The sequence below is a fragment of the Giraffa tippelskirchi genome, chromosome 7, assembly GCF_054371585.1.
Source record: "Giraffa tippelskirchi isolate mGirTip1 chromosome 7, T2T-mGirTip1v1.2.pri, whole genome shotgun sequence".
Lineage (NCBI taxonomy): Eukaryota > Metazoa > Chordata > Mammalia > Artiodactyla > Giraffidae > Giraffa > Giraffa tippelskirchi.
The window spans coordinates 92192307-92216780 of NC_137281.1; the positions used below are offsets into that span (position 1 = coordinate 92192307).

At 41.9% G+C, this 24474-nt stretch overlaps 1 protein-coding gene across 1 annotated transcript in view; it reads right to left on the reverse strand.

The window, feature by feature from the left end:
- The window catches only part of RYR3 (ryanodine receptor 3), a 555495-nt gene that overhangs the window by 352358 nt on the left and 178663 nt on the right, over positions 1 to 24474 (reverse strand). The window contains exon 2 of the mRNA XM_081507033.1: positions 21130 to 21249. Coding sequence (XP_081363159.1) covers positions 21130 to 21249 — 120 coding nt within the window. The remainder of the gene's footprint in view (positions 1 to 21129; positions 21250 to 24474) is intronic.

Consider the following 24474-nt stretch of genomic DNA (forward strand, 5'->3'; position numbering starts at 1 on the left):
GAGAAGCTCTTGAGAGTCCTTTGGATGGCAAGGAGATCAAACCCGTCAATCCCAAAGGAAATCAACCCGGAATATTCGTTGGAAGGACTAATACTGAAGCTCCAATACTTTGGCCATCTGATATGAAGAGCCAACTCATGGGAAAAGACCCTGATGGTGGGAAGGATTGAGGACAAGAAGAGAAGAGGGCAACAGAGGATGAAATGGTTGGATGACAGCTCCAACTCAATGGACATGAGTTTGAGCAAACTCTGGGAGATAGTGAAGGACAGGGAAGCCTAGAGTGCTGTAGTCCATGGGGTTGCAAAGAGTTGAACATGACTTAGTGACTGAACAACAACTGTGTCACCTGCTGTGGGGAATAAAAGGAGAAAGACATGGTTTCTAACCTTTAAAGAATTTTTAAGCTATTTGAAGAGACAGATCTATTGTACATGAGACTTTATGAAACAATACAAAAGTTGATATTCAATGCTAAATTGAGCAGTTTGAGTTTTATGTCTTGCTAGACCCAGAAGGCCTCTCAGCGATGTTGTGATGGAAAAGGTCAGCCCAGGCTGGAGTGTGGCCTGAAGAGGGGTTACAAGAGCAAGCAGTTCCCAGCACAGAGCCAGAACTTGAACTTGTATTTAATGAATGAACAAGATGGGAGAGTTCTTTTTCCATTTTCTTGTGTGGATTCTTTCTTTCTGTTTAAAATTCCACTAGTAGAAGCTGAATTTTAAAGTTACAGGCTTTGCAGGATCTCTGTCCTTACTTCCCTTTGCTTTTTCACCTAATTCCGCCACACCCCCAACTTATCTCCGTGGGCGCCATGTCTGCTAGTGACGGGCAGAGCTGGACTCTGTCCCCAGTGGTCTGGATTCTACATGACTCGTTTGTTACATTTCACCACAGTGCCTCAAACAGGACTAATAAAATCTCCCTATGAGGCTTAATGTGAAAAGAATGAAAGTATTAGTTGTTCAGTCATATCTGACTCTTTGTGATTCCATAGACTGTAGCCTGCCAGGCCCCTCTGTCCATGGAATTTTCCAGGCAAGAATACCAGAATGAGTAGTCATTCCTGGCTCCATGGGATCTTCCTTGGTGGCTCAGATAGTAAAGAATCTGCTTGCAATGCAGGAAACCTGGGTTCATTCCATGAGGTTCAATGGAGTCCTACTCAAAGACTGTGGATGAGAAGACTTCTCAAGCCCTTGAGGCCAGAAAATTATTCTCTCCTCCAGAAAATGTTCCAGGTCAATCTGGCCCTACTGGGTACAGAAGGCATTGGATGAGACCAACTTTCCATGGGAGAACATCAGGATGGCTAGAGATGGGACATGCAGCTTGTATTTCAGGAGTTTTAAGTGCTTCAAAGACATGATCTCATCCATCTACAGCAGACATGAGCTCATAGGTGGACTGCTTCTCTATCATTGATTTGCATTGTATTTATACTTTAAAGGCAGAGCCAATCATTAACCAAACTAACACCTACATCTTGTCCCAACCAGGTTTAAGTATTTATGCAGTTAAGTGCCTTTTACTTTTACCTTTGTCACTTCTGCAAAGTGATAGAATATAATGAGGAAAGTTATAACAGTGAATATTTAAATATGAGGTTGTTGCTCAGCCTCTGTGCATCTACAAAAATAGTTGGTGGCTTTGGGTCCAATCCCTGGGTTAGGAAGATCCCCTGGAGGAGGCAACAGTAATCCACTCCTGTATTCTTGCCTGGAGAATCCCATGGAGAGAGGAGCCTGGCAGGCTACAGTCCATGGGGTCACAGTCAGTCAGACATGACCGAGCAACTAACACCAACACTTACAACTATTTTAGAGTTGACTCAGCTGAGATACACAAGAATTAGGTAAAACTTAACATCGGCAAGTGGAGAAACAAGAACAGAATTCATATATACGTTTAAAATGTATCTATTTACCTATCTATATAATCGTAGCAGGTACTGTAGTAAAGTCTATGTAAGTATTATCTCATTTAACTCTAACATCAACTCTTTAACAAAAAGATTATAGATAGTTTGTAAGTCCGAAAGGCTTCCGCATAACCACGTCTGAGAATAGCATTCAAGTCAGGAATTTCAAACTCAACTTTTTTCGATACTGTGTCAATATCCCTGAAGAGAAGGTTCTCATCTCTACACCAATGTTGTGCTAACTCTAACTCTACTAGGCTACCTCCTCCCAGTTTTTATTTTTTGGCCATACCATGTGGCATGTGGGGATCCTAGTTCCCCCACCAGCTATCAAACCTACGCCATAGAAGCACAGAATTTCAACCACTGGGCCGGAAGTCCCCTTCTGATTCTTATACCTTAATAATTTAAGGACTTCATATAAGGTTCTTGACTATCTCAGGAAGGGTTGGTCTGGAATGGCCACTGGGAATGCAAAGATTATGACTGCAGTTAGTGGGACGATCTGGGCTCAAGAACTTCTAAAATTGAGACTCCTGGCAGGCAAGCTTATTTCCATCATTACACAGTTCTGAAATCTGACACTGACTTACCATGTAAGTGCTCTCTCCCAAAAAGCAATTCAGCTCTGGGCATGACGAGACAAGTTTCCACCAAGGACACAATACATATGTAGATTTTAAACATGTATACATCCAGATTTTACACATGTTGAGGGAAGAGACTTTGCCTGTCTGTGTTAAGAGTTAGTGTGAAACAAGTTTAAAATGTATAAAACCTTGCATAAGTTTTAAAAAATTTATTTTGCTATGGAAAAGGATAGATGGTCTTTCTGAAAATATTATACACAGAAAATATTCAAAATATTTGAGTTCAATTTTTGCCTGGACTTTGCTAACAAAAACTATGTATGTAAACAGCAAGGCACACAGAATTTAAACTCAGAGATGGAAAACATTCTCTTGGGGAGGAGAGGACAAAGATGTTATTATGTTTTAAAGGAATGGAGTAAAGAAAGTGCCTTCTGATGCCCAAGGAATCAACCACAGGAAAGCAATGCTCTCAGCATCCACCAGTCTCTTGGTGGCTGTTTATTCTAAGGAACAGTGAGCATCCCTGGGAGGACTGACAGCTGTGGAAAATCACTACCACAGCACAAGGAGACTTACTAAGCAACATCATGGTCCTGAGCAGAGTGACTTCAGGGTCTGATGCCATGCTGGCCTGAGGTTTACTTCAAGAAAGGAGGATTATTCAGAAGGAAAGAGATGGAGTGTGTTGATCCCTCACAAGAGAAAGGAAGAATATTATCAGGTTATAGGAAGGTGTTGATATATAAAAAATCAAATAAAAAGCTTCTACTAGGGAGTTAAAAATTTACTTGAGTAGAACACTCGCTGAACCACTTCGTGAGCAAGGAGCCACTGCCACTTAGAAGCAGGAAATCCAAATTGCAGGCCAAATATCCTTTGACAGAAGTCCTGCCAAGAAATACCAGTCCGAAGTGATAAAGAACTAAAAACACTCACAGTCACTGTTTCTTTCCTTCATCCCTCAAATGCCCAGATATCGGCTGTTTAATTGACACTGATCAACAGATCTTTTACAGTCTAGCCTCTCACAGGGAGAATATTTATTAATTCAAGTATGAGCCATACTGGCAACATCAGCTATCCTTTTGATGATGCTCAGAGATTTCTCACAAGAGGCAACACAAATAAGCTTGTTCTGGAAGTGTGACTATAGAAACACAGTTGGCCCAAGAATCTTCTGGGCAAGACTGCTGACACTTATGATTCCTGAGACTCTTCTTCAGGTGGTACTTTAAAAGAATATCCCAGTCGACTCTGAAGCAGGACGTCTCTAACCTTAATTGGAGAGACACTGCAGAGCAACTGAAACAAACAAGTAAATTCAGGTCCCTGGACAGCAATGGATTTTTACTCTAGATCTTTTGTTAAAGAGCTCAGTTCATTAAAACATAAGAATTTCTTTCAAATGAATAACTCAGTAATTTGAAATATACATAATTGTTGTTTTTATGATCTTGCCTGCTATGGCCCCAACCAAAAGTAACACTGAGGTACCCTGGACACCAATATTCTGCCAAGCACCACTTGCTTCTGGCACAGTTAGGAAGAATGTCCACCAAGAGCCTGGCAAAAATCAGTGCTGCGAAGCTTGTGTTCTTTAAAATGAGGAAGAAGGGGCAGCCAAAGAATGAGAGTCAAAATGCTGGGCAGCTGGCTTGTAAAGCTGCCTGCTGGGAAAATGCATAACTGACAGGCTGGATGGTTGATTTGGTTCTTGATTGAGCCAAGTTTTTCCTGCCTGGCATGGCTGGCGTGTTAAATAACAAAGGCGCCAAAAGGTGGAAATGCGGAACACTCGTACCTGGAAAAAACAAGCTGTGCGGAGGAGCAGCAAACAATACCTACTGTTTATAGACAGAGTGGAAACAATGACTCTTTATGTGGCCCTAAAAAATATGGCCATAAATAAAACTCTAACTTAAGGAGTAGCACAGGTCATACAACAAGCTCTGTGGTAAGAAATGGGACCCTGAATTCCTAGTTTTCAGTGGGATCTACTACGAGAGACTGAACTTGTTATTCCAAAGAGCTTACATGCTGGAAAAATAGCAGAGCTCAGGAAAGAGGAAAGGCAGTGTGCCAGCAAGGAAATGAAACCAGCATGTGTGTTCCATGCGCTGTGAATAAATTAGGGGTGTCAGCATCAGCAAGCAGAGCAGCAGAGGGCATATGATGGTAGAGCAAGACTGAAGCGTGATTGACAGAAATGGCAAGTGATGAGATCAAAGCTGAGGGGGGCGGGCTAGCAGGAAAGCCTAGTCTCAACCTAATGTTTGTGTTTTCGTCTTGAGCTTGGTTTCCTTTAGCTTTGGTGGGAGGAACACTGACCAGCAGGGCACCGCCCCCATATTCCTCGGAAATTTCACTTGCTCTCTCCTCCCTTTTGAGAAATGATGTGGTTGTTAGAGAACTTAGAAACCATGGCGAGGCTTTTCTCCATTACCCAGAAGTGGTATCCAGCAGCTGCAGGAGAGGACAATGTGTTTCTCTTGGCCTCTTATTGCATAACAGGAAGGAGAAGATTGGGGGAAGCATTCTGAGGCGCCCACAGAGCTGAGAAAATGCCAAGCTCAACTAAAGGCTGATGGAACAGAGACACTGGGTACCCAACAGCAGTGATGTCTCCCTTAGGGGCAATGATTACCACTATTATTATCAGGGAGAACCTCCTGTGTACTGAGTCCTGCTTGACTGCAGCATCAGCTCCACAAGGCTCTTGGACTCAGGGTCTGAAGTGAACACAAAGCTCTGGGTGCCAGAGGCCAAGGACAGCAGCCTGGTTTCCAAATCGTTTGAATTTTTCTTTCAACACCTCCTTCCTACTCTCAAATTGAATCCAAATTCCAAATGGAAATGCAGTTTTTATTTTTTTGTCCCCTCCGTGGAATTTTCGTTTTGGTAAATATCCCTAAAATGTCATTTCTGGATTAAAAAATATTTGTTGGTAGGGGTATATGGATATGTGTCCATAAAAGTTGCAATTTTAAAAACCTTTGTGGAAATAAATAATAGTTATAAATGTTAATAGTTTAACTTTTTATAAAACTTTTCTCCAGTACATACAAGTCCTCCAGTATTCCATCCCCTTCAACTGCCTCATAGTATCTGATCTAAACTACTACCAGGAGATGTTCATATTTGCAAGGATTAGCATCACAGGCCTCCATTTGCAAGGGAGAATATAGTACTCAACACAGATATTTTAAAACGTGTACACTGGAGAGAGATTTAGCACTGCACCTCGGGAAATAGCTGCATGAGTTAAAAATGTTCACTTAATAATAAGCACTCTCACAGTGGAGTGGTCTGTTTCTACTTCACTAGTGCCTTCCTTACCCGGAAGCATTCCAAGTATGAAGGACAAACAAACATCAGCATGCTCATTGAACTATGGAGATCTCTTGGAGGCAATTCTTTCCAAACCTTCTCTTGCTGAAGTCACCGATACCTTTCACTCAGCTCATGTGCCAGCTGTGATAATCACAGGGAAAACCTTAGGAGACTTGGTCTCTTCTAACTTGAATCCAACCCATCACTCAGCATCTGATGAAGATGCCCAGGAAATAACCATGTCAAATGCTGCCCCTGTCCACCCATCCAAGTTCATATGACAGAGCCTTAACTTGAGTTTCCTTCCTTAGCTCTGCTAGGTAGCTAACCCAGGTGACTGAGGTTTCCCATCAACAACAAGGAGAGAGAAGATTATCAAGGAGGGAAGGGGAAAGGAAAAGCCATCATCAGAGTCACCTCCAGTACACAACGCTTGTGTCAGCTCGGTACCATGAGAATGAAAACATTGACAGAAACCAACAGCCCAATGCCACACCTCAAAATGTAAAGTCTTTGCTCATGGTGACCCAAGAAAAGTTTGTCAGACCTCATTAAGATAAATGTCTCAAATCAGCTGCCCTCCAGCACCATCTGTCCTAAAGTTCTCAGTGAACAAGATGAAGCTGAGTGCCATGTCTGGCTTTCTAGTAAACTTGCACGTTTGGGAAAGAAGCAAGTTCATTCATCACTATAGCAATTGGAAACTTTCCATGGCAGGCTGCAGTTAAGTGTGAACGTGATACTAATGAAGTCAAGGTTGGTGGTAGCTTTGCCTCACTTTGTGATGACATCTAGCTACTTTGTCATTACTTAATCAAACAGGGAAACAGATGTGTAAGGCTAATGACTGCAAATTCACACCTGCCACAATTTCCAAAAGTGAGGTCTGTGAACCAACTGCCTAAGAGCCAGGCAGAAGTTTGTTTAAAAAAATAAAAGCAGATTTCTGGCCCCACCCAAGACAAGGATGTGTTCATTCAAATTTGAGAACCACGGCCCTTCTAGGTGAGCTCAGTGCCAAACCCTGCAGATGCTGGCTAAGATCACCATCTTTAAAGACAAAGTACTCATGACATAATTCATCTGGGAAACCAGGGAGTGAGCAAAACCACAGTGCTCATTTTTCAACTTGAAAAGTGATCAGAGTAGGTTGTGGAAACTTCCTCATGGACATCATAAAGTTCTCGTTTTTCTTGGCTATATTCTTCACCAAAAAAAGTAATTCTCTTTAGCTGTGTACTACTATGTTTTGCTGAATGATAACAGTAAGCCTTCTTGTGTTCATTCAGTCTCGGAGCTTGCATTAAATTCTAAAACCTCTCATCTTTAGGCAAAAGAAGTAGAACTGTTTGAACCTAGATGTTACAACTTATCAGGGTAATAATTCAAATTTCAAGTCTCAGGTGACTGCTGTTGGGATGGGAGAGGTAGGGTGGCAATCAATTATTCCGCCCTCAGTGTTCTGAGGCAGTACTGCACCTGAACCACCCCAAAGAGAAGATAATTTCTTCTATTTTGAAGCAGACATATGTTGGGATGTATAGCGAAGTGCTAAAGTAGGGCTTATGGCTAAAGTCTTTGATGAAAGTGCTCTAATAAGAAATAGATCATTAGGGTCAAGGGTTTTTAAATTCTGTCAACCACTCAATAGCTCAAACAGCTGTCTGAAAGAGGCTTACAAAAAACTTTCTTGTACCAGTTGCTCTCATCTAAAGGCTTTGCATAAAGCTCAGCTGAGTTTATGTGGAACGGAAGAAAAATGATTGGAAAACATCCTAACAGAGAAAGCAGCTAAATCCTGAAATGACTGTTTTAAGAACAATTTGTAATCATCCCCTGAAATAATTTGGATGAAGAAAAACTCATTCTCCATAGCATTTTCAATTATTTAAAATCAACTGCTTGCTATACATCAGGAATTTAAGATGCTTTCTAATTGTGGTGCTGGACAATACTCTTTGAGAGTTCCCTGGCCTGCAAGGAAATCAAACCAGTCGATCCTAAATGAAATCAACCCTGAATATTCATTGGAAGGACTGATGCTGAAGCTCCAATACTTTGGCCACTTAATGCGAAGAGCCGACTCATTGGAAAAGACCCTGATGCTGGGAAAGATTGTGGGCAGGAGGAGAAGGGGGTGGCAGAGGGTGAGATGATTGGATGGCATCACAGACTCAATGGACATGAGTTTGAGCAAACTCTGGAAGACAGTGGAGGACGGAGGAGCCTGGCATGTTGCAGTCCATGGGGTCGCAGAGAGTCGAACATGAGTTAGCGACTAAGCAACAACAACAGGAATTTAAGAACCAACAAGATACTGTTTCCAAATGACTCAAAAATATTTCATTTCAAATAGCTGTTTCAGGTCACTATTTACAAACCAATGAAACCACTGAGAACTACTGAAAAGGAGAAATAAAGTTGTCAACTAAACTGGAAATCTTAACTTCTAAAACAATTTAAACATTTCCTTTACAAAACTCTTCTCATGTGATGGCCAGGCAAATCAGATCTGAGAGGTTATTTTGTGTAACATTTTAAAGCATGTTGGAATGAGAGCAAAACTAGATCTCTCGAATCACTATCCAATGTTCTTTGTAAACAATTATTTCAACTGTGAACTATGAATATGCACATCATTTCAAAAGCTCACATAAAAGGTCATCAGCATGACTTAGGTTTTTATCGCCCGGTTTTAAAACACTCATCAGGAATAAAAACGATAGATGTCACATGCCTGGGGTTCTTGACAAATTCTAACACAAATGCCATGCATCATTTTAATTCCATGTAAAAGTAACAACTGGAAAAGAGATGTTCTTCTAATCACAGGAGGAAAAAAGGCAAGTCTTTGTAATCTAATTAGTAAGTTCAGGAGTTGGTGGAAGAAGAAAAAATACTGCTAATCGAGACCAAAATAGCAGCTATTAGGTCTGAAGAGCAAAGTGCTAAGAGCTGCAGAGGAGCCCGGGTATGAATAATACCTACTCATAACTCACCTGGGGCCACTTGCCTGCTGTGAACAAGTGAATGACAAATGAGCAGCCGAGCTATGGTGCCACTTTACACACTGAATAAATTCTCTGTGAAGATTCCCACCACTGAAGGTACAGACTGTCTTTAAATAAAAAGAAGGGACAGTAATGCCTCAAGCAGGTATGTTATCAAGACAGTATTAATAACTCAAATAGGAAGGAGGACAATATAGATGAGACAAGATCTCAGGGTTAACACTTTTTTCCCCTTTTTTTTTCACTAGAGAAGATATCTGGCAAACGACAAATGCATTAATAAACTTGATGTGCATTGCTCTTAACTTTTATGCTATTCGTTTGGATGTCTGTTTTCCTTATCTAACTGTTAGAAACAGCAGAGCATGAGACTCGACATGGATGTAGAAATGGAAAGAAAATTTCTGGACAGGAAACCGGTTAGCTGCTGAATGGGAAGAACTGCCCCATGCGGCCATGATTTGCAGAATCTGAGCATCCCGAGGATTGGACTCCAGCCCTTCAACTTGATGAATTTACATACAGACCAATAGGAAATGAGTCCTTTGTCAGTTCAGTTGCTCAGTTGGGTCCGACTCTTTGTGACCCCATGAATTGCAGCACGCCAGACCTCCCTGTCCATCACTAACTCCCTGAGTCCACCCAAACCCATGTCCATCGAGTCAGTGATGCCATCCAGCCATCTCATCCTGTGTCGTCCCTCTTCTCCTCCTGCCCTCAATCTTTCCCAGCATCAGGGTCTTTTCCAATGAGTCAGCTCTTTGCATCAAGTGGCCAAAGGATTGGAGTTTCAGCTTCAGCATCAGTCCTTCCAATGAACACCCAGGACTGATTTCCTTTAGGATGGACTGGTTGGATCTCCTTGCAGTCCAAGGGACTCTCAAGAGTCTTCTCCAACACCACAGTTCAAAAGCATCAATTCTTCGGCGCTCAGCTTTCTTTATAGTCCAACTCTCACATCCATAACATGACCACTGGAAAAACCATAGCCTTGACTAGACGGACCTTTGCTGGCAAAGTAATGTCTCTGCTTTTTAATATGCTGTCTAAGTTGGTCATAACTTTCCTTCCAAGGAGTAAGCATCTTTTAATTTCATGGCTGCAGTCACCATCTGCAGTGATTTTGGAGCCCGGAAAAATAAAGTCAGCCACTGTTTCCATTGTTTCCCCATCTATCTGCCATGAAGTGATGGGACCAGATGCCATGATTTCAGTTTTCTGAATGTTGAGCTTTAAGCCAACTTTTCCCCTCTCCTCTTTCACTTTCATCAAGAGCTCTTCAGTTCTTCTTCACTTTCTGCCATAAGGGTGGTGTCATCTGCATATCTGAGGTTATTGATAGTTCTTCTGGCAATCTTGATACCAGCTTGTGCTTCATCCAGCCCAGCATTTCTCATGATGTACTCTGCATAGAAGTTAAATAAGCAGGGTGACAATATACAGCCTTGACGTACTCCTTTCCCTATTCAGAATCAGTCTGTTGTTCCATGTCCAGTTCTAACTGTTGCTTCCTGACCTGCACACAGATTTCTCAAGAGGCAGGTTAGGTGGTCTGGTATTCCCATCTCTTTCAGAATTTTCCACAGTTTATTGTGATCCACACAGTCAAAGGCTTTGGCATAGTCAATGAAGCAGAAATAGATGTTTTTCTGGTACTGTCTTGCTTTTTTGATGATCCAGTGGATGTTGGCAATTTGATCTCTGGTTCCTCTGCCTTTTCTAAAACCAGCTTGAACATCTGGAAGTTCATGGTTCACATGTTGCTGACATTGTACAGGAGACAGGAATCAAGACCATCCCCAAGAAAAAGAAATGCAAAAAAAGCAAAATGGCTGTCTGAGGAGACCTTACAAATAGCTGTGAAAAGACAGGAAGCGAAAAGCAAAGGAGAAAAGTAGAGATATACCCATTTGAATGCAGAGTTCCAGAGAATAGCAAGGAGAGATAAGAAAGACTTCCTCAGCAATCAATGCAAAGAAAGAGAGGAAAACAGTAGAACGGGAAAGACCAGAGATCTCTTCAAGAAAATTAGAGATACCAAGGGAACATTTCATGCAAAGATGGGCTCGATAAAGGACAGAAATGGTAGGGACCTAACAGAAGCAGAAGATATTAAGAAGAGGTGGCAAGAATACACAGAAGAATTGTACAATAAGGTTCTTCATGACCCAGACAATCACGATGGTGTGATCACTCACCTAGAGCCAGACATCCTGGAATGCAAAGTTGTGGGCCTTAGAAAGAATCACTACGAACAAAGCTAGTGGAGGTAATGGAGTTCCAGTTGAGCTATTTCAAATCCTGAAAGATAACGCTGTGAAAGTGCTGCACTCAATATGCCAGCAAATATGGAAAACTCAGCAGCGGCCACAGGACTGGACAAGGTCAGTTTTCATTCCAATCCCAGAGAAAGGCAATGCCAAAGAATGCTCAAACTACCGCACAATTGCACTCATCTCACATGCTAGAAAGTCCTTTGTCCCGCCTACACACAACAACATAAGTCCTCGGCGCAATGTGGACAATCTTCCCTTGGGGTTCTCTCAATTCCAGATGTTCTTTCTCCCATTCTTCAGATAATTCAAGGTTAGGAGGTAGGGTCTGCATCCTCCTCCTTCCCAGGAATGTTTCTAGATCATTGCTCTTCCACAGTTAACTCCTCCTTTAAGCTTCCTATGCCTAGTGACATCACCCCTTGCTCCCTGCCTTTTTGCTATTTGTGTATTTCTTTCACCTTCCCCATCTCCACTGAAATCTCAGGCCCCTTTTTGTTCCCACTCCTGGTGATTAGAACACTCACATCATTATTTGTTGGACTGTGTGCTCCCTTCAAATATATGACCCCCAGCAATTGACCCCTGGCAACTATTAATATGACCTGATTTGAACACAGGGTCTTTATAGATGTAATTAAGTTAAGAGGAAGTCATTAGGGTGAGGCCTAATCCAGTAAGACTGATGTCCTCATAAGAAGGAGAAAACACCAGGTGAAGTCAGAGACACACAGAGAGAAGGGCCATATGAAGACAGAGACCAAGAATGGGGTTACACTGTCACAAGCCAAGGAACACTCGGGGCTACCAGAAACCAGAGTGGGCAAGAAGGATCCTCCCAGAGGCTTCGGAGGGAGACTAGCTCTGTTAACACCTTGATTTCAGACTTCTAGCCTCCAGAACTGTAAGGGAATAAATTTCTATTTGAAGTCACTTAAATTTATGCTAATTTGTCACAGTAGCCCTAGGCAACTAGTGGGCTATATGAATAATCTACTATATATTACAGTTTCTCAGCTATTTTTCTTCCTCTTCATCAATGATATTCTACAGTGCAGTTCAGCTACCCTCTATCATGGTCATACACCTGGGCCCAAGTTTCAGCCAAACTGGCCTCCTCTGAAGCCTCTCATGGACACACTCACTGTCTAACCATGCAGCCACCTTCCAGTCGGCTTGCTCACTGAATTACTCTCATTAATACTGACACCCCTTAGTCTTTTTCACTCCCAGTTCTTTCCCAATTCAGCTTCAATTCCAAGATGCCATGACCCAGTCTCCTAAACTCTCTTGTCCTTTTGACATTTATCACACTTACCAGCAACACTTTGACGCTGGCAGGATTCAACTATCCACTTGCTTGCCAGCTGCTCACTTCCTGCTGTGCAGCCTGGTTCCTAAGAGGCCATGGATTGATACTAGTCCATGGCATGGGGTTGGGGACCCCTGCCAGGTGTTTTGGCTCACTCTCCAAAACTTTCTGCACAAAACCTACAGAGTTAGCCCTATCCTTGCCTTCTTCCTCTTCAATGAAATAAGAGCTCTTCTTTTGTTTGAAGGCTAATTCCTCACCTCTGTTCTTAATACCAGCTTTTCCCACTATATCAGCAATTTGCACACTAAATCACCCATTCCCTCTTTTGCATCACTTTTTTTCTCTTTTTCCACTTGTACCTTTCCATCAGCATGGGAACATGCTTAAGTCTTAAGCACATTTAAGTCTCTTCTATTATACAAATCCTTCCATCTTCCGACCCTCTCCAGCCATCACTCTCTCTTTCAGAGATTTCTGCACTGGCTGTCTTTCTCATTTTCCACTTGGACTCCACCTCTGCTAAATTGGCTCTGCGCTTGTCAGCCCACTGAGCAAGGTCTCACCAAGACTGCCATTGGCCTCTGTGTTACTACATCTAATGGACATTTCAACCTTACATTACTTTGCCTCCAAGTGACATTCTACCACATGGACTCTACTCCTCCTTGACAGTCTTCCCTTGGTTTCTGTGGCTTCTATGACATCGCAAATGCCTACTTTCCCTCTGATCTCTTAGGATTCTCCTCCTCATCCTCTGTGCTGTGTTTCTCTCCTTCTTCTCATCTTTAAATATCTACACTTTCTAAACCCTCTTCTGTTCCCTTCTTAATCCATATTTTTTCCACTCACTCTCTCCAAACATAATTCTCTAACCTTAAGCCAATATCTCTTAAATATTGTCCCCATTTCAACCTCCCTGATCCATATATCCAGATGCCTATCAAAATTTCCTCTTGAATGTTTTCCAGACATTTGAATTTAGTATGCCCCAAATTGGGCAGATATTACACCCTTTATTTTTTTGCAAATTGAAGGCTTGTGCCCACCATATGTCAAGCAAGTCTCTTGGCACCATATGTCAACCACATTCACTCACTTTGTGTCTCTGTGTCATGTTTTGATACTTCCTGCAATATTTCAAACTTCTTCAAAATTATTATATTTGTAACAGTGTGCTGTGATCTTTGATGTTACTACTATGGCTGACTGATGGCCCAAATGATGGTTAACATTTTTTAGCAATAAAATACTTTTAAATTAAGGTATGTACATTTTTGGACATAATGCTATTATACACTTAATAGACAATATTACAGTATAAATATAACTTTTATATGCACTGGAAAACCAAAAAAAAATTGTGTGATTCACTTTATTGGGATATTTGCTTTATTGTAGTGATCTGCACCCAAGCCTGCAATATCCTTAAGGTATACCCATATCAACTTTAACTTTGGGGATCACAGAGTGGTGGAGTGTAGGAGAAAAGACAGGTAAACCATCCTAAATCAATGCAATGGATGTTTTGACACACCCCTCCCATTTACAGTGTTTCTGTGCCTTATATCCCAAACAGAGGCACAATACATCTGCCTTATCACTCTTTTAAAATCATACTTTCTAGAAAAAAATATGATAATCTTTATATCTGTAAAAAAGTTAGCTATAAAAATTTCAATGTTGCTTCATGTACTGAGAGCATTTGCATTTTAATAGATTCTGTTTGATTTAAGCAAATACATATTTCTAACTTCGGAGTGTCAGGCGCTCAGAGGACAGATGTGACAAGGTTGTGGGAGAGTGTATGGAGATCTGGGTATTCTAAAAATCTAGCCACTTGAAGAAATATGGCTTCTTTATCATTAAATAAGAATCATAATACTCTCTATTCCTGAGTATTAGAGAAATTAGACAGGGATTTGAGTTTGGAATGAACCATCTTCAGGAAGTCACTTAACTTTGTCTAAATTGTTATATCTTTTTTTTTTAATCAATGAGAACAATATTTGTCTCATAGGATTGTAAAGATTAACTGAGAGTGTGTAAGCACTCACAGCAGTACATGACACACAGACTATAATGCTTGATAAATGTTAAAAAAAAAAAACAAAGATCAGAATTTCAATGTTTAAATCTCTATATTAAAAGACATGGGATTTTTAAAGTTTTATCATAGTTTGGCTTTTATAAGATCTCAAGCCCATAGAGAAGATTACACACTAAAATTACATTGAGAAGTTCAAAAAAAGGTATGCAACTTCAGGCTGAGCCTCTGTTTCCATAAATTTGCACAGACTTAGTTTTTTTAGGAGTAAATACTAAATCTTTCTGAGCTGAAGATAATAAAAGCGACAGAAAATAAAGGTTTTTTTTTTTTTTTTTTAGCCAAGAATTCTGTTCTAATATATGTCATTGACATAATGATGTTTGCAAAAACACAGATGTTTAATTCTGGGTGTTCAGTATCTATACACGTTTTCAGAAACCACAGGAGACTATTTTTTTCAGTTTTCAAAAGAGGAGGTGAAAACAATAGGAATAAAATTTTCCTGGAAAATGTTCAGTTTGAAAATTAGATTTGAAACTGTATTTCCCATTTTGAGTAAACCATGATCAGTAAGATACAGTGCTCCCTGTCAGAAAGGTGGAACATTTTTCTGAGAGAGCCCAAAGACTCAAGATGTGACACTGACTTTTAAAGGGTACTAGGGTAAACTGTTTCACTTCATCAACATCAGTTTCATTATTAAAACTGGTGAAACAAACAAACCTTGGTCTGTTGCAACTGATTTTCAACAAAAATTTCCCATATTTTTCTTCTTTTTTGATGATCTACAATTAAGGAAGGTAGAAGTCAGGATTTGGAAAGGTGTTGGCCTATAATTGTGAATAACTGCCATCAGTGATGATTCCTGTGGGGTAAGGCTTATGAAATTCTCTTCTCTTTTGGCCTGAGAATTTGACCTTCAGTTAATTGTCCAGTTTCGTTCTTGGGACAACCTGATAAAACTGATATGCTAATTATGTTACAAGAGAATATTGCTTAGGGTAAAAATGATCCCGAATTTGTAGCCTGCATCTGGACTGGAAAGATCACCAGTACTTCATAGAAAGCCATCTATTTGTGATTCCCCAAGTGTGATGACCCTTGTATCAGGGGTGATCCTTCAAAAGCTATGCCTGTGGAGTTGTTACAAGATACATCGGCTCCTGTGGTACAGAGCCTTTTAAGCCATGGTGACGCTACACCTGCCTGATGTGGACCTTGTCTCTTTGAACCTGAGCTGTCATTTGGGGTGGGGATTCAGAAGGCAGACCCTGGAGGCTACACGGATTTCTGCAGAAGTGCCTGATACTTCCCAGAAGGCAAGCTGTGGCTCTTGTCCTCCTAAGCAGACTGGGGTCTACCAGCATCTTATGAGTCTGGATGTTAAGTTGAACCAAAGGCACCTCTTGGTGGACACTGCAGATACAACATAGATGAAACATAATATTAAGAAACAGAGGAAAGATAGTCAATTCCTGATTCCAGGGAATACATTTTCCACTTAAAAACGACTGTCAATATATAAAATAAATTGCCACTGGGAGTCTGCTGTATGACTCAAGGAACTCAAACCGGGGCTCTGTAACAAGCTAGAGGGGTGGGATGGGGAGGGAGGTGGGAGGGATGTTCAAGAGGGAAAGGAAAAAGGTATACCTATGGCTCATTCATGTTGATGCTTGGCAGAAACCAACACAATTCTCTAAAGCAATTACCCTCCAATTAAAAATAAATAATTTTTAAAAATGACCATCAATAAGCATTTGCTTCTATTGATAAAAACAGAGAAGCAACATTTCCCTTCAATGTTGCCTGGTCCCTGGTTTCAACACTGAGTCTTCCCTACAAAACAAAATACCTTTTAACTCCTCACATGGTGCTTGTTTGAATGGAAAGCTGAATAATGGTGCTTGTTTTCGTTCCAATCCCAAAGAAAGGCAATGCCAAAGAATGCTCAAACTACCGCACAATTGCACTCATCTTACATGCTAGTAAAGTAATGCTCAAAATTCTCCAAGCCAGGCTTCAGCAATACATGAACCGTGAACTTCCAAATGTTCAAGCTGGTTTTAGAAGAGGCAGAGGAACCAGAGATCAAATTGCCAACATCTGCTGGATCATCGAAAAAGCAAGAGAGTTCCAGAAAAACATCTATTTCTGCTTTATTGACTATGCCAAAGCCTTTGACTGTGTGGATCACAATAAACTGTGGAAAATTCTGAAAGAGATGGGAATACCAGACCATCTGACCTGTCTCTTGAGAAACCTGTAAGCAGGTCAGGAAGCAACAGTTAGAACTGGACATGGAACAACAGACTGGTTCCAAATAGGAAAAGGAGTACGTTAAGGCTGTATATTGTCACCCTGATTATTTAACTTATATGCAGAGTACATCATGAGAAACGCTGGGCTGGAAGAAACACAAGCTGGAATCAAGATTGCCGGGAGAAATATCAATAACCTCAGATATACAGATGACACCACCCTTATGGCATTAAGTGAAGAAGAACTAAAGAGACTCTTGATGAAAGTGAAAGAGGAGAGGGAAAAAGTTGGCTTAAAGCTCAATGTTCAGAAAACTAAGATCATGGCATCTGGTCCCATCACTTCATGGGAAATAGATGGGGAAACAGTGGAAACAGTGTCAGACTTTATTTTTGGGGGCTCCAAAATCACTGCTGATGGTGATTGCAGCCATGAAATTAAAAGACGCTTACTCCTTGGAAGGAAGGTTATGGCCAACCTAGATAGCATATTTAAAAGCAGAGACATTACTTTGCCAAAAAAGTCCATCTAGTCAAGGCTATGGTTTTTCCAGTGGTCATGTATGGATGTGAGAGTTGGACTATAAAGAAAGCTGAGCACCGCAGAATTGATGCTTTTGAACTGTGGTGTTGGAGAAGACTCTTGAGAGTCCCTTGGACTGCAAGGAGATCCAATCAATCCATCCTAAAGGAGATCAGTCCTGGGTGTTTATTGGAAGGACTGATGTTGAAGCTGAAACTCCAATACTTTGGCCACCTGATGCAAAGAGTTGACTCATTGGAAAAGACCTTGATGCTGGGTAGGATTGGGGGCAGGAGGAGAAGGGGATGACAGAGGATGAGATGGTTGGATGGCATCACTGACTCGATGGACATGGGTTTGGGTAGACTCCGGGAGTTGGTGATGGACAGAGAGGCCTGGCGTGCTGCAATTCATGGGGTCGCAAAGAGTCGGACACAACTGAGCAACTGAACTGAACTGAACTGTGAATTAGTATTTGCAATTTCAGGGGCCTTCAGAAAAGGCCATGACAAACAAGGCTCAAAGTCACAAGAACTCTCCCAAGTGCTCTGCAGTTCCTGGTCTATGGCAGGTGTTGATATTCTAAAACTTTTGCTTCCTGTATTTCTAACCTCTTGCTCCCAGCTTCAATATGACCTCTTTTTTCTCAGGACTTGTATACAGAGACTATCTTTTAAGTACCTTATCTCTTGTCTTCTTTTTCTGAGGTCTTTCTTCTCCCTAGAGTTCATCTCAATTTTACCTCTCTGAGTCTCAACTAAGTTGAAATACCCTTGACTGGGATGGCTCAAGGTCACCAGCTGCCTCTGCAGCCAGTTTATAACAGTGACGTTTGAGGTCTGCGCCTTATACCCAGTTTGCCAGGCTCGGGAAAAAACACACCTTCTCATTTTACCGCATGGTTAACATTAGCTTCCAAGGGCCTAAGAATGGCCCCATTGGTTGTGAAATCTGATGGTAGAGAATTAGGAGAAATATCTAGTGAAAAGGGAGGGAACAGGACAGTAGAGGTATGTACATAGCTGGAGCTGACTATAGGAAAGCCTGAGCCACATAAAATGGGTTAGTCTAGCAGGCTGCTGCCAGTAGTGGTGACAGGAAATTCTGAAGATCTATTTATCCTTTCCATGAACTTATCCTATTTTTCTGTGAGAAGAAGCCCTCATAGTGTACTTTCTTCATACCATACACAGAAGAGACACACACTCATGCGATGATAGTATGGGTGCCAACTCTAACAACTGGTTTATCCTTTTGGAAAACCAATTTATTGTTGTTTATACTCTGATGCCATTAATTCTTCTCCTGGACAATAGTCCAGGAAGCAAAAGTAAACCAACAAAACCACGTACATGAGTTTTTCTTTAATAACCATGAAGATTACATAGCAATATGGAACTGGCTGAAACGTGAAAGAAAATAGGCAGAAAGTCTGAATATCCACTATGAGTGTGACTTTGAAAATATATGGGTACATGTGGACAAAGGCGAGAGTGAAAAACAAAAATGAAAATAGTTGTGACAGGGAATACAGTCATAGGTGACACATTTCTTATAAAACTTCTTCAGTTGTGTTATCTTGTTTTAAATTTAAAATGAAAAACCAAAATAAGAACAATCAATCAAGTGGGTGTTAGGAAGGATTTTTCTCATCCCTAATGCACTTCTGAGTGGTATGGGTTATTATTTTACACCTGAGGGATGCAAAGAATTATTAAGTTATGATATATAGTTCTCTTTAATTCATTTTAGGTAATTTGGCCTAGGTGCTAGAGATCACAATAGCCAATGGTTAAATAGAGTTTACACTGTGCTAGGTAGTTCACAAATATTAACTAATTTAAATCCTAATAACAACATTCTTCAGTTGTTACTATTAAATTTCCATTAAGCAGATGAAGAAAACTAAGTTCAGAAAGGTGAGGTACCTTGCTCAAGGCCCTACCTTAGCTGGTGAGTGGTGAACATAGGATTCAGACTCAGAGTCTGGCTCCAGAGCGATGCCCTAAACTGATGTCCTACACCCTACTCAATGGATGACTAGAAAACGGTACCATGGGTTTCTAATTCAGACCAATGTTCTTTCTATTACACCAGACTGCATCTTATCTGGAAGATGAGAAAGCTGGAAATAAGATTGAGTGACTTGCTCATGGTCACATGATGAGCTAATGGCTGAGAATCAACTTCTTGACTTATAATCTAATGATTTTCCTATTATCCCAGACTGCTGGAAATGAAGAGAAAAATACCTAGCTAAGAGCAAAAGTAAATGAGGAAAGACCTCAGGGAAATCAAACCTAAGACCTTTAAAAGATAAAAATCTTCTTTGTCTCTTTGCTCTGCCATTTATTAGAATGTGACTCTGTCCTTCGTGCTACTGACAGATGTCTGTGCTCATGGACCAGGGACCTCCCTACACGGGAGGGAGGCAAGTGATGAAGAGCAGAGGGGCTTCAGGGAGGCGTGGCCACCACGGAGCACACTTGATGTTCTAGGATTTGGCCAAACTGCATGTGTGTCTGTGCTGTATATGTTAACGTGGAGAAATGACATATACTAATCAGGTGGCTTTGCTGGAAAATATAACCATTTTCTGATTTAAAATATTCTATAGGAAAAACTATATTCTGTAGGCATCACCGACTCAATGGACATGAGTCTGGGTAAACTCCAGGAGTTGGTGATGGACAGGGAGGCCTGGCGTACTGCAGTTCATGGGGTCGCAAAGAGTTGGACACGACTGAGCGACTGAACTGATAGGAAAAACTGAGTATGGGGGGTCAGTGATGGATAATTGTGTGCCAACTTGGTCAGACTATAGTACTCAGTTATTTAATCAAACACAAATCAAGGTTTTGATGTGAAGATATCTTGTACATATAATTAGCATCTACAATCAGTTGGCTTTAAAAGGGATTATTATCCTTGATAATGTGAGTGGGCTTTACACAATCAGTCAAAGGCTTTATGAATAAAACCTGAGGTTTCTTGGAGGAAAAAAGTGTCTGCCTTAAGACAGATTCAACTCCTGAGTTTCCAGTTGATCTGACCTATGGATTTCAGACTTCTCAGCCCTCAAAATTGCATAAGTCAATTCCTTAAAATAAATCTGTATCCGTCCATCTACCCATCCATCCACCTGTCTAGAAAAAGGAAGAGATCCTATTGCTTCTGTTTCTCTGGAAAACCCTGACTGATATAAAGGTCTTTCCAGGACCGCAAAGTACTGTGAGAATACGGGGCCCAAAGACCCACCTGACATACAGTTTCTGAAAATTAGAAAGCAAATGAAAACGGAGGAAGCCAAGTTTCACTGAGGAGAGATAACACTACATGCCACCACGCAGGCAGGGACCAGAGCAAACGTTCCTCTCTGCCCCTGGGAGTTACAGGCAGTTACAACCACCTCAGCACAGTCGCAACTGAAAGTGATGAGCTTGTTGTGAGACACAGGCCCAAGGACCCATGAATCGCTAAAGCAATAAAACGATCACTGGGAGTAAAGAAAACACACTCAGATTTCTAGGAATTAACAACAAGGAAAGTGTTCGGGGAGTAATACAAGTAGCTTCTCCCTGAAGACTGACAGTGACCTCAAGGCGTCCCCCATGTGCCGCTGAACAGTTAAAGATAGGTACTATTAATTCTCTGCATTCCTCTGGGCTTCCACTGTACAGCTTTCTAGGTTGGGGAGAGTTATGGGATCTGCTTCCCATTTCAAAAATAAGTATATCTTTAGAATTTCTTCCTCACCACCCTCATCACCCTCATCACCACTTCCCAGCAGTCCCATCCCCGGACGACTGCTTGGGAGGCCAAGAGGGAAGGTGCAGAGCAGACGGTCAGTCTCACCTTGGCTTCTGAAGTGGGTTCCAAGAAGCACAGGCGATTCCCAAGTCCCTCGGCTGCCAGGCAGAACTTCCTCTGCTCCTTGTGAACGTTGGCGATGCACTGGAGGACCACTTCATCTTCCTGCCAGGGGAACAAAGACCCATGTGAGGAGCAAGGGACTACCTCCCAACGCAGAGCCAAGCCCCTAAGGCACCCTGCTGCATCTTCATTAGGTCCACTGAGGGGCACATGCCTTTGAATGTTAGATAAAGGAGAGTTTGTTCCTCACATGGCATACCTGAGCTTCTCCCCTGAGTCAGGATTCTACTCAACTCTGGGGAGTGGGGTAGCAAGGACTTGGAACAAAGGTACTACTTAAGTTCACAGCATGAGCCTCACTTCTGAAATGTACAAACTGCACACCATCCAGGTAAGCAGAGGATTTCAACCCTTGAGGGAACCTTAAACTAAACCTAAGCAATTTCTCCAAATAAACAAACAATGAGGGAGACTGAGAAGGCAGCAGAGATCAGAGGGAGGCAGGATCTGTGGAGGGAAGGTCCATTCTATGACAGGCTGGAAAGAGACATGTTTTGTTGCAGGAGAGGGATGTATGCAGTGGAAATGCATTCGCTGGAGATGACAGAGGAGGCCGTGGAGGGTAGCAGCAGATGCTTTCAATTTCTCTTTTATATTGAGTTATAGTTGACTGACAATGTGGTGTTAGTTTCGGGTGTACAGCAAAGTGATTCAGTTAAACAATAAACATATATAGCACTGGGAACTTCATTCAATATTCTGTAATAATCTATACGGGAAAGGAGATGCATTTTAGATATGCATCTAAGGAAGACTAAAAGGAAAGGAAGACTGAAAGAAGCCTTGAGGATCCAGGCTGGAAGGAGGAGTGGTCAAATAGAAGAGCCACTCTGAGTTCCCAAGGAGGGGACCTTCCTCCTAGGTGGCCGCCTCAAAAGCAGCCCTCCTCCAATTGCAGACACCTTGTTTGAGTGGCATTCCTCTGCTTGATGGTCCAGAAATGAGGCTGACCTCCATTTACGGAAACATGATCAGCCCCTGCACAACCCTGCCTGAGGATGAGAGGCAAGCCTCTTCCTTTCCCATCCCTCCATCCTTGCTCCTCCAACCTGTCAGTCCACATGCTCTCTCTCCACCACCACTAGACCTCCGGTTTCAAACATCAAAGAAGACTTCCAGGCATGGTTGAATTAAAGGGGGAACCAGAGGAGTGTCAGATGGAAGTGCTTCTTCTAGCGCTTGCTCTCCTGCTCCCCGTCTCACTCCCAGATCCCCTTCTGTTAGTGTCAATCCTATCCTACAGTATTGGAAAGACACACTAAATAGACATGATTTTTCTTCCACGGTGCCTATAATATATCTTCTGCTGCTGCTGCTGCTGCTAAGTCGCTCAGTCGTGGCCGACTCTTCACGACCCCATGGACTGTAGCCTACCAGGCTCCTCCGTCCATGGGATTCTCCAGGCAAGAGTACTGGAGTGGGGTGCCATTGCCTTCTCCACAACATATCTAGTTACGTGGAAAAATGAAATCCTCTATGTGGTAGGAACATGAAGAGATTCAATAGGACCAACCCCCACAAAGAGGTCTGCAACGCCCAGGGATTGGCCAGGGGTGACAGGGAAATTTGAGACGTCACAAATCACAGACATATGAGGTGAACATTGAGGGAATAAAAAAGGCCCCATACTTTCGCTAGCCCTGAAATGTCACTGTTCATCACTAAATTGAGTCAGAAATAAATTCAAGCCTCTGCTTCAGAACTCAGTCTTCGAGTTGAGACAGGTGAGAACTCCAGAATATCACTTAAATGTGGGCTCAGGGGGATCTCTGAAAAAAATGAAGTTTTTCCCCAGGCAGAGTCTCCCCCAGATCCCAGGGCCAATACCATCCCCCGGGGGGAGCACAGGAATGGGGGAGGAGTCTGAGTTGTCAAAACTTCAGAAAGGTGCCACGAAACAGGGGCGTGGGAATTAAATGGTCTGTACTGCAAGAGGCAGTCCTCAAAACATAATTTTTCTGTCCCAAATGTCAAGAAGACCCCATGTTGAGAAATACTTTAAGTTTCTCCTACCCACATACCATTCGCCAGTGGAAACCGGCATTTGGAAATCACAGAACTGGATCTATGGACCAGATTTCTCACAACAAAGGGAAAGTCAACAAGGTTTTGTTTATGATATGTATCTTAGAGAATCTCTTTCCATGATGTCCTTTCCCATGTTCTTTCCACCCTAAAGTGCCCAAACCATCTTGCACTAGCTGCTTTGGGGATCTATTTGTCTTCTGAAATTGACCTGTGCTATAATTCATATCCTCATAGCCTAGGCTACCAAACAACTCATGAAATAAAGGAATTGCCCTGGCTCAGTAACCACTTCCTGAAGAACACTCACATGCAGGCACTATCCAAGTCAGCACTCTGGGGGATACACGCAACTGTGCGCCTCGGGGCCACCTTACCCTTCTCCAAACATGTTCACTTTTTTCCACCTGCTGTCTGGAACTGTACACTTTGGACTGACCTGGCTGTAGGCACCACCTGGAATGGCAGCCGGTACCTGCCTTCCCTCCAGACAGCAGCTATTAGCACCACAAACCTTCAACAGACAGACATCTGGAACCAAAGAGTGCTTGATGTGGAAATCTTTGCACTATTTGGAATCATGAGATGAGTAAATTTAACCCATTTCATTAATTCTCTCACTCCCTAGTGAAACATAGAACACAACCCCCTCTACGCCATTACCAACTCTATCTAGTTTACTCATCCCTATACTGATGTATGCTTTCTCCCCTCTTGTTATCTCTCTTCCTTTATCCCTTTGCTTTAAAGCAAATCTGGGAATTTCCAGATAATGCTATTTCCAAGGAAGCCCCTTTAACTGAAGGCTGCAAATTCTCCCACTTTTGTTATCTTTTCTTCCAGAAACTCAAGCTCCCCTCACAATCCTCAGTGCCAACTCAGATGATTACTCTTTTACTCAGGTGCCAAAACTCTTCTATTTTGAGAAACATGATAGCCAAACTCCACATCTTCTTTGGCAGTCTATCAACAGACTAGTTACTTCTCCCATCCTTTATCTAACTCTTAATGACAATCGGGGAATTTGATAAACATTTTTGTGTGAATTCAACTCACATTTACTGAATACCTTCCAAGGGCAAAGAATTCTTCCAGGATATCATGAAGTATACCAGGTTTTATAAGAGGTGATATGTTAATATTCTAATAATGGAGCTGACACCTGACAGGCCAGCCCACAGCCTTTCTCCACTCTGCTTTAATCATCATCTCAAGTAATTTCAAGGTTCTTGTGGACAATCT